The sequence below is a fragment of the Juglans microcarpa x Juglans regia genome, chromosome 2S (genome assembly GCF_004785595.1).
Source record: "Juglans microcarpa x Juglans regia isolate MS1-56 chromosome 2S, Jm3101_v1.0, whole genome shotgun sequence".
NCBI lineage: Eukaryota > Viridiplantae > Streptophyta > Magnoliopsida > Fagales > Juglandaceae > Juglans > Juglans microcarpa x Juglans regia.
Genome location: NC_054597.1, coordinates 3,221,981 through 3,234,541, shown reverse-complemented (window position 1 = coordinate 3,234,541; position 12,561 = coordinate 3,221,981). Strand labels below are relative to the sequence as shown.

Below are 12,561 nucleotides of genomic sequence, written 5' to 3'. Positions count from 1 at the left end.
ATTTGTTATATCGAGGTATTTCTTTGGTGTCCCTGTGAAGTAACATATATACTTATGTTGAGCAAATAAGTTAGTATTTTGTGGAGTCTTTAAAGTATATATAATTGTATTTTGAGAGATGATTTTAGATAACATGAATTAACTCTCTAGACTTCTGGAATTGGAGTGTTACACAACCAGCTAGCCAGCTAGCTGGTTTTATTTTATAGGTTTGTAATTAGATCTTAATTTGAAGATATGGGGATCCCTTGAGAAAACGATTTTTAAAATGTGAGTCTCAAATTAATGTCTTGTATATACATTGTAATTAGAAAAATATATAAGTCATCGATCACTAAAAAAATAAAAAAGTAGGACTTCCTTTCCACAGCCAGTTGGTACATGCACCTTGCGGGGATATGAGCCCCACCACTTGACTACAACTTTACACAAGGACCACCTCAAACGAGGAGGGAAGCCGATCAATATCGCTGGTAGCGTGATATATAGATTTTCAAATGAAAAAATTCTTTTAGCCTCTTTTACCATTGTTTTTTTTTGAAAAAATTGAATAGAATAAAAGAGGGGGTTTTTTTTTTTTTGCCAAAATTAACATGGGTATTTAAATGATATTCATTCAATGATTTTCCTTAATTGAGTAAGCTGTGAAATGGCGTATTGCAAATTATTTATATGTTTAAGACTGAAATTATTATTATTATTATTATTATTATTATTATTATGTGTATGTTGTTTATGTCCCCACTTTCACGGTTCCCAAACATCCTGATCACTACTCCAAAACCAAAGTCGAATTCTAGAGTTTTCTGGGTGAATTTGGTCCGCTCGATGATCACTTCCGTACGTGGCTTAGTTGAAGCTAATGATCAGAGATATATAGAGGGGGATGGATAATCTCGAATTGGGTGCTCAATATATAATTGATTCAAGCACAACCAGGTCGTCCGTTTTCTTTCTCCATCACTCATGATGTCGCTGTCTTTTTTTATCGGTCCACGTACGTTAGCATTTTCTATACGACAGAATTTGGATTAATGATCGATCGTTTTAATACAGCCCACTTATCTAGCCAAATTTATTTGACTAGGCAAATACCAGTACTCTTACTGTATACGAAAAGTCGTCAAATCATAAATTCACCAAATATTTTGGAGAGTGAGAAAAATCTTACATAAATGATTAGGCAGAAAACTCAAATACAGAGAATGCAGCTATGCATGTGCCGTCCAGCATGAAACCAGCAAAAACGCTTTCCACACTCTGTAAAAATTTAAGTCTCTGTCAAGGTGATCCACTTTGGCCTTATCTTCTTCTTCTTCTCTTTTTTTTTTTTTTTTTTTTTTTTTTTTTTTTTTTTAATTTCTACAGCAAAAGAATGATATATTTCCAAGAACTTTGACAAAAATTCATCATCAACATGATGCAGTTGTAAACATTTCGAAAGTTGAATAATTAACGGTTACAAAATAGTGGAAGTATCTTGAGGTGACCTGCATGCATGTAGGAGAACAATGCTGATCCTACAGTGCCCCTGCCTTATTTGGGATCCATTTTTTTCCAACAAAGAAGATTTTTTGCACAGCACCACTCCTCAAATCGAAATGTCAACACAATCACTTGATCATTAAAAAAATCTTAATCCTGTGATGCAATTCCATCCATTTTAGGAATTTTACGAAGTAGTACTGGTGGAAGAATCATGTTGAGCCGACCTCGTAGGAGAGTTCAGGAAAGGTTTTGGTGGAAATTGAGGTAATTCAGAGTTACATTCTAACATCTCTATCACCTTACCCATTGATGGCCGATCTGAAGGATTGGTCTGAATGCACCACAAACTCACCATTATCATCCTTTTTATCATGTTGTCTTGATCATCATCTGTAATATCCCCAGAAGTATCATATGTCTCACCCTTTTCAAGTTTGTCATAAATCCAGTTAGGAAAATAATTTTCACTGCCATGAGAGAGCACCCCATCATCAAGATTTTTCCTTCCCGCAACCATTTCAAGAACCAACATGCCATAACTGTAGACGTCAGACTTGTGAGAGACTCCGCCAAAGTATCGACTAAATACTTCAGGGGCAATATATCCTGCAGTTCCTCTCATGCCCGTCATTGACACAATACTGATATCTTTTGTTTTGCATAGTTTAGCAAGACCAAAATCAGAGATTTTTGGGCACAAATTCTCATCCAAAAGTATATTGTGAGGTTTTATGTCAAAATGCAGAATCCTAGTCCTACAACCTCGGTGTAAATATTCTAGTCCTCGAGCAATGCCAACTGCAATTTGGAACATGGTCTTGCTGTCCAAGTAACAATTTGTGACTGAAGATCCTTTCTCATGTATGAACTTATCAAGAGATCCATTTTGCACAAATTCATAAATTAGGGCTCTTTTAGTCCTCTCATAGCAAAAACCCAAAAGAGTGACTATATTGACATGTGATGTTCTACTAATGCTAGCCACTTCGTTTATAAATTCTTCTCCATTACCTTTGGACTCGCCCAAGACTTTCACTGCTACAATACGCCCATCAGGTAGCTCCCCTTTGAATACTTCACCATATCCTCCTTGTCCTATTTTATAATTGAATGAGTTGGTCAGTTTCTTCACATCTGAATAAGTATATCGCTTCGGGGCCATTGAACCAAAATTCCTTAGGATTTCCTCCGCAGTGAAATGATCATTCTTTGCATCTCTTTTCCACCAGACCATTGAATTATTTGATAAGTATCCTCTCTTAACACTGAAGATAATCACAAAAGAGAGAACTGCAATTCCTGCCAAACCTGCAGTTGGAAAATCATAAAGCAAAAAGTGGTTTAAGTCAGTATTTCAGCAGGGAATCATTAAGGGTGTGTGCGGACGTTGAAGTGAGTTAAATTGAGTTAAATTGTGATGATAAAATATTGTTAGAATATTATTTTTTAATATTATTATTATTTTAAAATTTAAAAAAATTGAATTGTTTATTATATTTTATATTGAAATTTAAAAAAGTTATAATGATGAGTTGAGATGAGTTAGAGTGAATTTGGTAACCAAACACACCCTAATTGTCAGATCGGGAAAGAAAGAAATCACTATAACGTTTAAATGATGTTGATCTTCATACCAATGGTCATGATAAGCCACCAATTTAGCCTGGTGGATGATCCTGCAACAAGGACACGCAGAAAGTTAGACTGCTTTATACATAGGAGAGCGATGTTTGGACTACAAAGGGCGCAATGGAAACAGGGGAATATTGAAACAAAAAGAAAATGTAAAATCCTCAAGGAGGGTGTACGTGCATGCATGTGATGTTGTGGGTGGACCGTGGAATGCCTTTACTAAAACTAAAGCAGACAGCTAGTCCAGAGCACTCCCCAGGGCAAGGCTCAAGAAAGACATGGGCTTAGACCAGGAGAAGACCCAAAAGCTATGGATTGAGGCATCCTAGTCTCCCGGATCGATGCATATTCCAATATTGTTACATAAATCCCTTGTCATGTAGGAGTCACAGTTTGGTACCAATATTGAGTTAATCCTTCAGGCCATCATGCAATAGCAATCATGTTACAAAAAAAAAAAAAAAAAAAAAAGGAAAAGGCGCACACGTGCTCGCGAAAGGAGCCAAAGAAATTCTAAGTTCAGAGATGTCGGTATAACTCAAATTCAATTTAAAATTGAATGATAAAATATAAAATGTTACTTTACTTGGGTGAAGCGAAAAATTAGGAGATATATGAGTATTTTGTATCAAAGTAATTTGTGATTATACACAAAATACTACAATTTCCATATGCTTACAACTTACGGATATTTGAGGTCCACAAAACAGAGGACATTTGAGATCAGACACATGAAATGCAATAATCTTACGGAAAAATTTTGATCATTCATACTATATTAATGTTGTTGAAGCGCCTAGTACTCAGTGAAGTCAGATACGTACCATTCCAAGGCATTAAAAAAATGTGGAAATTAATGCACAAATGGAGTTGGAGTTGGAGTTTTGAATTGATCAACCTAGTGTTTGTCGTGGGACCAAAGCAGGAAAAGGACTAATTGGTAATGGGAATGGGAGAAACTTTAGCAATTACTAGTACTAGTCCGTCCATGACCAGAATAAATGTTTACCCTCAAATGTAAGTAACCAATTAAGTTATAACGCTCTGAAGCTATACGCCTATTAATGGAATTGTGAAAGTATTAATGCCTCCCTCTAATCGACAAAAAAGACTCGAAGAAGGAGGAGGTAGCTACCGATCTAGATATTATTAGTAGAATAATGCTACTATGATGCCCTATTTTGCATCTTTATTTTGACCGTTCATGTATTTAATTTTTTTTACATTTTTTTTTTACTTATTGATTAAAGAAGTGACTATTGTATTGGTATTTTTTTTATATTTTATAAAAATGTTTAAAAATATTAAAAAAAATGTAAGAATAAGAAAAATTGAAAAAAAAAAAATTTGCCACAAGCACAAACAGCCGTAATGTAATATAAACTTAAGTAATCCAGCAATGGAAAACAGCTGTCTAGGGGGAATAAGAACCAAGTGACAAATCGAGAACGACAAGGTAACAATTAATTAAAAGAAAACTAGCAAATAATCTCTTTTCCATATATGCCGAAAATTATGATTTTTTTTTTTTTTTTTGATATAGAAAATTATGAATATTGGTATTCATACTTTTTCTATGTTTGTACCAAGCTGCATTCTCAAAACATATTATACCCTCTCAAAACTAATCACGTTTAGATATATAAAATCAGTTCTAAGTAGCATATGGAAGATGGAAGATCAGGTCAGAAATGCAATTTTCGTAAAACAAGGAGCAAGATCCCCTCTTCATTATTGGCTCCAGAAGTGGGATCGAACAATAGGAGAAATATATGTGAATAATTTAATAACAATTCTTTAGCCTATCGGCAAGGATAAATTTTATAAAATCCATACTTCCCATAGCATATACATAAAGAGCCAGTGCAGCTTGAGGCAGCTTGCCTGTTAGACTCTTAAGGGCTATCAGACAGACCAAATGCAAAACAAGACAGCATCCAGTTTAAAGCACGGGCTACATGGAACACATTAATGACAAGGGCCACTAAATTCAATAGAGACAGGACAACTCAAGGATTGCAAAGCTGTTCTAAACAGAGATTATGAAGCAGAGCGGCACCAAAATGAAACTTTTTTAGGTGCGGGCCGCATTCAAGTAGACAAAAAGCAAGAATGTGACTGAGTGAAGGTAATACGTAGTCCTTCAAATAAGAGACGAAATGACATCCAATTCGAGAATGGCAATGCAGGAGGAAATCTCCTGGGGGATTAAAGTAACTATTTTTTAATTTTTGGGAGCTACAGTCGTTCCTTAGAGAATCCGCATCCGCATTCCTAAAACTTAATAGGAAAAAACATGGAAAGTAAAGAAAACTCATCTACATATATCAGGTTCCCTAAATTAAGTTTTGATTTTGCGGAGTAACTGTATACATCCTAAATCATTCTTTTTATTCCAAACTTATATTTTAATAGAATATAAAGAAAGAATATAGAGGAAAGTGACAGAAAAAAATAATAAAAAATGAATAGAAAAAAAATATTTTAATAGAATAGAAAATGATAGGGAATGGAATGTAGGAGGTTTTTGAAATATTAAAATTTAGAAAAAAATTTCAGAAAGTGTGTTTTTTAGCCAAATTATAGACAAATTTATAGAGATGCATATGATGAGGAATAACTGTAGCAACCCCAAAACTCCCACCTATTTTGATCAACCGGATGCAGGGTCAATTTTCAGAAAGTTAGTCCCAAAATGACTATAATTTAGGCAAGGGTGACTTTTGATCGATCTGATGCTAGTGCACTTAGAGCATGCTAAGCCGGTACCGCAAAGGTACATTTTCCCTATAATTTGAGGGAAATTTTAGAGATTTGGTTAAAATTCTCCCATCAGAATCTCTATTTTAAGGAAAAAGGTTTACAGGATAAATAATGGTTTCTCAAATATAAAAAATTACTATTCATCTCTTAAATTATTTTTATCAATATTTTATTCTAATAAATAAAATAAATTCTTCTTCTAATCATCTACCTACATTTTCTCTCATACTCATATTTGTTATAGTTTTAAATAATAATTTTAAAAATAATTTAAATAATTACGAAAAATATAAAATAATTAATTTTGAAAATATTATCATGGCAGCAAGAAAAAAAATTAAATTTTTGTTTAAAATATTCACTAGAGTAATAGTTCAAAATATAAAAAAAAAATATATATATATATATTTATATATATTGAGTAGTTAAGTTTGTAAATAAAAGTGAGAAAAAAAAATAGTAAAAAAGAATAAAAAAATATTATTTTAATAGAATATGGAAAAATAATATGAGTCACTGTTCGGTATCAATAGTGAGTTAATCCTGCGGGCAATCGTGCAATTGTCTATCTAAATTACATGCTCGCGAAAAGAGCCAAAGAAATTCTAAGTTATGAGAAGTATGTAGGTATGACTCACTCTAATTAATTAATATAGAATGATAAAATATAAATTAAATTTGTTACTTTAATTGGGTGAAGAGAAGAATTAGGAGTTATACGAGTATATATTTTTGTATTACACGAAATACTACAATTATGCTTACAACTTGAGGATATTTAAGGTCAACAAAATTGAGGACATTTGAGATCAGACGCGTGAAATGCAATAATAATCTTATATATGGAAACATGAATTTTGATCATTCATACTATATATATTAATTTATTAAAGTTGTTGAAGAGCGCGACTAGTCAATGAATTAAGTCAGATACGTAATATTCCGAGGCATTGAATAAATGTGGAAATTAATACACAAATCGAGTTGGAGTTTTGAATTGATCAACCTAGTGTTTGTCGTGGGACCAAAGCAGGAAAAGGACTAATTGGTAATGGGAATGGGAGAAACTTTAGCAATTATTCTCAAAGTTTCATTTAAAATGTCGTTAGCTAAAGCCTAATTTTCTAAAAATAAATTTTCTAATCAAATTTTGACCAGGTCACTGTTAATGTTCATGAATGTTTCGCATATAGGATTTAAGACTATATATCCGCGCCCAGCAAACGAGCTCGGAGTTTTTCCTAATTAATGTATGACCTAATTAATTTCTTAATCCTCTGGTATTGAGAAGTTTTCTTGATTTATTCATTCAAGCAGTACGAGAAAGGAAAAAATGAAAAAGGAAAAGATAGCTACGGATCAAATAAATTAACCAGCGAAAATGGATACTTACCATCTGATTCATCACACGTTGATGGAAAAGACCCAGTTTTACAGTGGCAAGCGAAAGCATTCGTGCTGGTGTTGAACCCACACCGCCCACCGGACCCATCACATCTATCGCACATTCTGTTATTTGCATTCCACCCCACCGTGAACCCACCATCAATAGCTTCCTTCAGTAAATCTTCAGTAGTTAAAATGCCTGCTTCAGTTACTACTGGAACTTTAACGTTGTACTCGCACACCCCCAATAACGTGCTTGCAATCAAGGATCTCGAATAGTAATTGGTAAAGCCGGTAGCGTCTCCGGCGCAAGTAAACGAAAAACCATACGCCGGCTGAATTGGAAAAAGAGATGAAGTAGTAGAGCACTGGTAGTAGAGCGTCAGGTTGGTAGTAGCTGAAGTATCATGAGAAAAGAGGGTACTGCTATCTATGCTTGTATTAGCGTAAGTAGCAGGACAAGTCGTGTTCCAGTAATCCACTCTAGCAACCTGGAGACTCCGCGCCGCGTCATCGATGTTAAGGACTCGGTAATACATGTTCGTGACATTAAGCTGCGGGAGATCGCCGCTGCAGTTCAACTCGAAACCCGGGTACCCACAATATTCGGGCCGATTTGATCCCCAGAAAGGATAGCCGAGGTTCATAATATCCGCACATGCAAAGGTTTCGCTGCAGTTGAGGTACCGGTCATCATCAACAGCGTGCACAGATGGTACTGGAAACTGGACTAAGGTTATTGCTATTATGATGAAGAAGAAAGTGGCGGGAGCTGGGAAGAGATGGGTATGCATTTAGAGAGGTTGAAATTAACGAGCTGGGAAGCAAAATAGAGAGAGGAATAGAGAGAGAGTCAAATGGGTATCACAAATTAAAGAGAAAGAGAGAGAAATAGAGAGAGTGTCAGTGGGTCTTACAAATTAAAGAGAGAAAAATAGAGAGAGTATCAGTGGATTCATTACTTTTTGAGAGAGAGGAGAGAAAAAGAGAGTTCGACTATTTTTAGAGAGAAAAAGAGAAACTGTCAGGTGGTCACGTGGCTACGTTTGGACAGTAAAAATATCTATAAATGTGAGAATATTTATAAATAATTATGAGTAGAAATTAAAATAGATTTGTGGGTTTAAGTGAGAGTATTTTGAATTGTTTAGATGTATAAAATATGTTGAGTTATTAATTTTTAGATAGATAATTGAAAAATGTATAGATCTTATCAATGATTAATTTTTTTTAATGATAATTTTATTTATATATAATAGTGATAAATATTATAGTGATTTTATTTATTTTTTATATATAATAGTGATAAATACTATTGTGATTTTATTTATTTATTATATATAATAATGATAAATATTATAGTGATTTTATTTTTATTTTTATTTAATAGTGATAAATATTATAGTGATTTTATTTTTTATTTATATTCAATAGTGATAAATATTATAGTGATTTTATTTTTTATTTATATATAATAGTGATAAATATTATAATAATTTTTTAAAAGACTTTCGTATGAAATTATATTTTTCATAAAGATTTTAAGTTTAATCGATCATTCATGATCAACGAAATTTTAACTCCCCTTTGATCCATGTGTTTCGTTTTCATTTTATTTTTTTGGGTTTCTGTAGATCATATATTTCCATTCTTCAAGATTCAATCAACTAGTGAAGATCATGGAGTTGGGTCGTCGGACTCTGATCGAGTGATCAGTAATGAGATCATGAATTCTAATTGGTGACTATTGCTTTTTTTTCAAAGACAAAGCAAAGCTATACGTAGAGCCAATAGACAAATCCATGAGTGGTGAGTTTCCCCGCAAGACAAACTAGAAAACCAATTACAAAAGAACCAATACCTTATTGGCAGTTTCTTTTTCTTTTTCCCTTCTTTTTTTTGTTGTGCATGTTGTTTATGTCCCACTTTCATGGTTCCCAAACATCCTGATCACTACTACTCCAAAACCAAAGTCGAATTCTAGAGTTTTCTGTTCTGGGTGAATTTGGTCCGCTCGATGATCACTTCCGTACGTAGCTTATACGTTGAAGCACATGAGAGATATATAGATGGATAGATAATCTCGAATTGGGTGCTCAATATATAATTGATTCAAGCACAACCAGCTCGTCCGTTTTCTTTCTTCATCACTCATGATGTCGCTGTCTTTTTTTATCGCTCCACGTTAGCATTTTCTATACGACAGAATTTGGATTAATGATCGATCGTTTTAATACAGCCCACTTATCTAGCCAATTTTTGACTAACTACTGGCATTTGACTAGGCAAATACCAGTACTCTTACTGTATACGAAAAGTCGTCAAATCATAAATTCACCAAATATTTTGGAGAGTGAGAAAAATTTTACATGAATGATTAGGCAGAAAACTCAAATACAGATAATGCAGCTATGCATGTGCCGTCCAGCATGAAACCAGCAAAAACGCTTTCCTCACTCTGTAAAAATTTAAGTCTCTGTCAAGGTGATCCACTTTGGCCTTATCTTCTTCTTCTTCTCTTCTTCTTTTTTTTTTTTTTTTTTTTTTTTTTTTTTTTTTTTTTTTTTTTTTTTTTTTTAAATTTCTACAGCAAAAGAATGATATATTTCCAAGAACTTTGACAAAAATTCATCATCAACATGATGCAGTTGTAAACATTTCGAAAGTTGAATAATTAACGGTTACAAAATAGTGGAAGTATCTTGAGGTGACCTGCATGCATGTAGGAGAACAATGCTGATCCTACAGTGCCCTGCCTTATTTGGGATCCATTTTTTTCCAACAAAGAAGATTTTTTGCACAGCACCACTCCTCAAATCGAAATGTCAACACAATCACTTGATCATTAAAAAAATCTTAATCCTGTGATGCAATTCCATCCATTTTAGGAATTTTACGAAGTAGTACTGGTGGAAGAATCATGTTGAGCCGACCTCGTAGGAGAGTTCAGGAAAGGTTTTGGTGGAAATTGAGGTAATTCAGAGTTACATTCTAACATCTCTATCACCTTACCCATTGATGGCCGATCTGAAGGATTGGTCTGAATGCACCACAAACTCACCATTATCATCCTTTTTATCATGTTGTCTTGATCATCATCTGTAATATCCCAGAAGTATCATATGTCTCACCCTTTTCAAGTTTGTCATAAATCCAGTTAGGAAAATAATTTTCACTGCCATGAGAGAGCACCCCATCATCAAGATTTTTCCTTCCCGCAACCATTTCAAGAACCAACATGCCATAACTGTAGACGTCAGACTTGTGAGAGACTCCGCCAAAGTATCGACTAAATACTTCAGGGGCAATATATCCTGCAGTTCCTCTCATGCCCGTCATTGACACAATACTGATATCTTTTGTTTTGCATAGTTTAGCAAGACCAAAATCAGAGATTTTTGGGCACAATTTCTCATCCAAAAGTATATTGTGAGGTTTTATGTCAAAATGCAGAATCCTAGTCCTACAACCTCGGTGTAAATATTCTAGTCCTCGAGCAATGCCAACTGCAATTTGGAACATGGTCTTGCTGTCCAAGTGACAATTTGTGATTGAAGATCTTTTCTCATGTATGAACTTATCAAGAGATCCATTTTGCACAAATTCATAGATTAGAGCTCTTTTAGTCCTCTCATAGCAAAAACCCAAAAGAGTGACTATATTGACATGTGATGTTCTACTAATGCTAACCACTTCATTTATAAATTCTTCTCCATTACCTTTGGACTCGCCAAGACTTTCACTGCTACAATACGCCCATCAGGTAGCTCCCCTTTGAATACCACACCATATCCTCCTTGTCCTACTTTATATTTGAATGAGTTGGTCAGTTTCTTCACATCTGAATAAGTATATCGCTTCGGGGCCATTGAACCAAAATTCCTTAGGATTTCCTCCGCAGTGAAATGATCATTCTTTGCATCTCTGTTCCACCAGACCATTGAATTATTTGATAAGTATCCTCTCTTAACACTGCAGATAATCACAAAAGAGAGAACTGCAATCCCTGCCAAACCTGCAGTTGGAAAATCATAACGCAAAGAGTGGTTTAAGTCAGTATTTCAGCGGGGCATCATTAATCGTCGGATCGGGAAAGAAAGATATCTCTATAAACGTTTAAATGATGTTGATCTTCTTACCAATGGTCATGATAAGCCACCAACTGAGCCTAAATGATTCTGCAACAAGGACACACAGAAAGTTAAGACTGCTATTGAGCATCCAGATGAGTAAATTTCTCTCTAAATCTTAGCTAAAAATCATCTTCCTTCAAATTTTATTCATCTTTTTAAAATATTCTACGTCTCATTCCCTATTCTTTATCAATTCTCTTAAAATAATATTTCTCTATTCTTTATTTATAATTTTTTAACTCATTTTTTTTTACATTTTCTTAACTATTCAGTTATTTATCTTTGATCTCCTTGTGTTTGTGTTTCGAACTATTAATATTAATTTATCTCTTAAAAATTGTAATATTTTCATGTTTTATCATTTTTAATGATAATATTTTTTCAAAAATCGTATTTTCTTTTCAGGTCTTAAGATTTTATATATAAAAAAAAGTTTAATTATTATAAATGATATAGAAAGGCATGAGAGGGGACGTGAGAGAGAATTAGGGGTGGACAGAGGGGGCCTTCCCCGCTTCCCCTCCACCCCCGTATGGTGGGGCGGGCAACCCCGCTCCACCCATGCGGGGGGCGGGGAGGGCCCAACCTCGCCCCGCCCCGCCCCGCTTAAAATAATATATATATATATTATATACATATATATAAACATAAATATATATATTTATATTTTAAAAATTGTATATATATATATATAAATATATATTACAATTTGTTAGACTTGTTTACAAAATATGCGTTGGCAAATTTAAAAACTACATAATTTAAAAACTAATACACTACAATTTACACAAAATATGCACTAGTAAATTTAAAAATTACATAGTTTTTAAATTATTTATAAATTTTAAATTTATAATTTGAATTTAAAAATGTATTTTTAATTACTTTTACACTTAGAAATAATTTTTAAATCAAATAAATATAGTATTTTTTTAAGTAAAAAAAAGGCAGGATGGATTGAGAATCCGTCCCGCACCTTGCCCCTGCATCCCGGACGAGGGTGAAAACCCACCAGCTACGGGGCGGAGTAGCACCTCCAGAGAGAACAGCAATGCAGGAGGAAATCTCATGTCGTGGGTGGACCGTGGAATGCCAAGGCAAGGCCCAAGAACAGCATGGGCTTGAAACATGAGTTTAGACATGAATTTTGATCATTCAT

The 12,561-nt window shown here is 34.0% G+C and overlaps 2 protein-coding genes and 1 pseudogene across 2 annotated transcripts in view; all 3 read right to left on the bottom strand.

Moving 5' to 3' along the window:
* The window catches only part of LOC121252188 (LEAF RUST 10 DISEASE-RESISTANCE LOCUS RECEPTOR-LIKE PROTEIN KINASE-like 2.1), a 29,294-nt gene extending 21,360 nt beyond the window's left edge, over positions 1–7,934 (bottom strand). Inside the window, 1 exon segment of the mRNA XM_041151700.1 lies at positions 7,277–7,934. Within this exon segment, the coding sequence (XP_041007634.1) occupies positions 7,277–7,916 (640 nt within the window). The 5' untranslated portion in view covers positions 7,917–7,934.
* Positions 1,550–3,146, bottom strand: LOC121252253 (PR5-like receptor kinase). Its single transcript, XM_041151808.1, has 2 exons — positions 3,123–3,146; positions 1,550–2,796 (listed from the first exon to the last, which is right to left on the bottom strand). The coding sequence occupies exons 1-2, from the start codon at positions 3,130–3,132 to the stop codon at positions 1,673–1,675; spliced, it is 1,134 nt and encodes a 377-aa protein (XP_041007742.1). The 5' UTR covers positions 3,133–3,146; the 3' UTR covers positions 1,550–1,672.
* A 2,175-nt stretch (positions 7,935–10,109) lies between the features above and the next one.
* Positions 10,110–11,525, bottom strand: LOC121252243 (annotated as a pseudogene).
* Between the last annotated feature and the right edge of the window lie 1,036 nt (positions 11,526–12,561).